Genomic DNA, 2,953 nt, shown 5'->3' on the forward strand with positions numbered 1-2,953 from the left:
CCTTCTCTCATCCATCTCTCATCCTCCAACTTCTCTCCTCTTTCTTGCTCACGCGAAAACGTCTGGTGCACGTCCGTAGGCAAGTTTCATCGGACCGCTGGCCGTGGGCGTCTTCACTCTCGGGTCGGTCATGAAGTGGTACGCACACGACACACACACACACACCGCACACGCATAGCACACGCACACACGCACGAACTCGACTGATCGGGAGTACAACCAAGGTTCACGTGCCAGAGCCAGCTGGAGGCCAAACGGAATGACATGGAGCAGCTGTCGGTCATGCAGACCTTCTACGAACAAAAGATGAAGGAGGCCTACGTGCAGCAGATGCGAAAGAAGGCCGAAGAGGAGAGAAACGCCAAGAACAACGCTGCCAGCTAACTAGTCTATATGAATGGTCATTTCATGCTGTGGTGCAATCGCCTAGCGTGTGAGGTGTTCAGGTTGTGAGCCAGGCCATGGCTCTTTTTGTGTGCATAATACAACCTCCCTCCCAATCGGTGGTGTGTGTGTGTGTGCGTGTGTGGTGTCCGCGTTCGTAAACCATCGATCTGTTCATTCATTTTGGCTGTACATAGGCCCCGCACTTGCTCATAGGAGGTCCTTCTTTTCGCACGTGGTGAACATGTGGATCTGGAGGTCCTCGTAGTCGACGCACTGCTGTCCGCACAGGAAGCACGCGTTCTCGCCCTCGCCGGCTGGCGTAGCCTGCGACGGCGGCGCTGTCGTTGCCGCTGCTGCCCCCGATGGCGCGAGTGCGGGCAGCGGCGCCTCCTCCGTCGTCGGGTCGAGCGATCGCAGCGAGTTGTAGTGGTTGCCCCGGTGGTAGCTGATCCGAATGGGCCGAGCGCCGCCGCCACCCGCCCCTTGGAATGTGTTCATCGGCTCTACAGTCAACACAGCGGTGTGAGTTAGGACCACACGACACACACGACACACACGACACACACGACAGCTAACCTGAGGCGTAGGAATAGACTTCGATGGGCCGGCCGAGCATCTCGGAGAGGGCCTGGATCTCCGGGTTGTTGGCGTAGACGCCCAGGCACCGCTTGCGCAGCACATAGGCCTCGAAGTCCTCGGTCACGAACTGCGAGAAGTGGTCCCGATCCTTCTCCTATACGTGGCGCAACACACCACACACAACACACACACAGAGGCGAGTGAGCGGCGACTGCGTTTTTTTGTCAGGAGGGAGTAGGCTCTGCTGTGGGCCTACCATGTAGTCAAGGCACTGTTTGCGGAGCTCGGCGTGGAGGGCGGGGTCGGCGTAGGCCTGGTCGGCCACGGCGCCAAACAGGCAGTTGCCGTCGTCGCTGATCTTCTTGATCAGCAGGCCCTTGCTCAGCATCAGCCCCTCGAAATCCTGCTCCTTGTCGGCCTGTGTGTCGTGTCATGTGTCGTGTCGGGTCGTGTGTGTCGTGTGTGTCGTGTCGTTAGGTCAATGTCAGAGACGAAGGAGGAGAGGAGATGGTACGTCTTCGTCGGCGGCCACGCGGGAGAGCATCATCGCAGCTTGGAGCTGTTCTTCCTCGCTCATCTGTTCGCTCATGGAATGTTAGGAAGCCACCATCGTGGCCATCACCTGATGATGGACCGGAAGAAGAAGAAGAAGAATCGTTGCATGTACCTGATAGCCGGGCGGAGCTGAGAAGGCCGGGAAGCCGCTCGCCTGCTGTGGCTTTTCCCATTCGTCTTCGTCGTCGTACCACCCTCCTCCTTGCGCGCCGCTCAGGAAACTGTGCGTCGTGTGTGTGTGTGTGTGTGTGTCCACCGACATGCATGTGCGAGTGAGGTCACCATCATCATCATCACCTGGCGCGGAATGGAACAAGCGAGCGCGCGCGTACTCTCTGCCCTGCTGGAGGAACGCAGACCAGCCGCTCGGCGCCGCCTGCTGCTGGCCCGTTGCCTCAGTCTTCTCCGTGGCCTGTTGCCGTTGCCCACCTCCACCGCCGGTGCTGGTGGTGGTGCTGACGTCATCCACGACTGCGAAGAGGTTGACCTTCTTCATGTCCGGCTGCTGCTTGGCGCGTCGCTGTTGGTTGGCCTGTCGTCGCCGGGCCTGCTCGGCCTTGACGAGGGCCGCCTTGACCGGGTCGAACCGGTCCGTGGGCCAGCCGCCGTCGGGCCGCCGCGCCTCCAGGTACACCTCGCCGCCGCCAGCAATGCCAGGAATGTCCATGAGGCTCGTGTCTTCGTCCTGCAGCCAGGTCCACAGCTCGACCTTCTTGTTCATACCACCACCGATGCCGCCGGCCGCGCCTTCTTTTCGGTCGGCCAGCGGGGCCTGGGCCTGGCCTCGACCGCCCCCCTTGTTGCGCCCTACGTCGTCATCTACATCGACATCTTCATCTGCGGCCTCGAGTAGGACTTCATCTTCGAAGGTGCGTAGGATGAGGCGGTAGTTGTCTGCGTTCCAGTAGCGCCGCTTGCACAGATTGTGCTTGAGCACCTTGAGGCTGAAGATGCCAGGCAGAGTCTCCTGCACTTCCTCGAAGCCTGCGGGCGCGGCAGTCTTGGCGACCTTCGATGATGATGAGGCAGCGTTAGGGTCCAGTGGCACCAGCACTCGCACCACTACGTCATTCATCGTCTATTCTTTGTTTCGCGTTGAGTAGCTCTTGGCACAGATGGAGAAGTGCGTGGTCGTTGAAGATGAAGGAGAAAATCTGATCAAGTGCCAATTTGCCCTCTGCCTGCGTCTTCGTTTGTTAGGGTCTGTTGGTGGCGAAATTTCAGGAGCTGCATGGCAGCCGGTATATGCCAGGAAAAAAACAATTGGCGCTCTTTTTCCAGTGTCGACAAACAAGACTCGACAACAATCTAATCGTTGCCATTGATCCTCGCAGCGCGATCACTTTGCGGGCCTCCCTAGTTCCAGATCTGCCGGTGCGAGTTGTTTTTCGCACTGCCCCAATTGAGAGTGAATTATTGAATCAGTGTTGTT

General features: G+C 58.8%; 1 protein-coding gene across 1 annotated transcript; it reads right to left on the reverse strand.

Moving 5' to 3' along the window:
* Positions 1-594: 594 nt before the first annotated feature.
* ACA1_301120 (OTUlike cysteine protease) lies at positions 595-2,596 on the reverse strand (the record flags this gene model as incomplete). The annotated part of the gene is made up of 6 exons (XM_004334084.1): positions 595-890; positions 964-1,120; positions 1,223-1,384; positions 1,481-1,543; positions 1,634-1,742; positions 1,854-2,596. 6 exons carry the CDS (start codon positions 2,594-2,596, stop codon positions 595-597), a joined length of 1,530 nt encoding a protein of 509 aa, XP_004334132.1.
* Positions 2,597-2,953: the final 357 nt, after the last annotated feature.

Source organism: Acanthamoeba castellanii (assembly GCF_000313135.1).
Source record: "Acanthamoeba castellanii str. Neff unplaced genomic scaffold scf7180000083157, whole genome shotgun sequence".
Classification (NCBI taxonomy): Eukaryota; Discosea; order Longamoebia; family Acanthamoebidae; genus Acanthamoeba; species Acanthamoeba castellanii.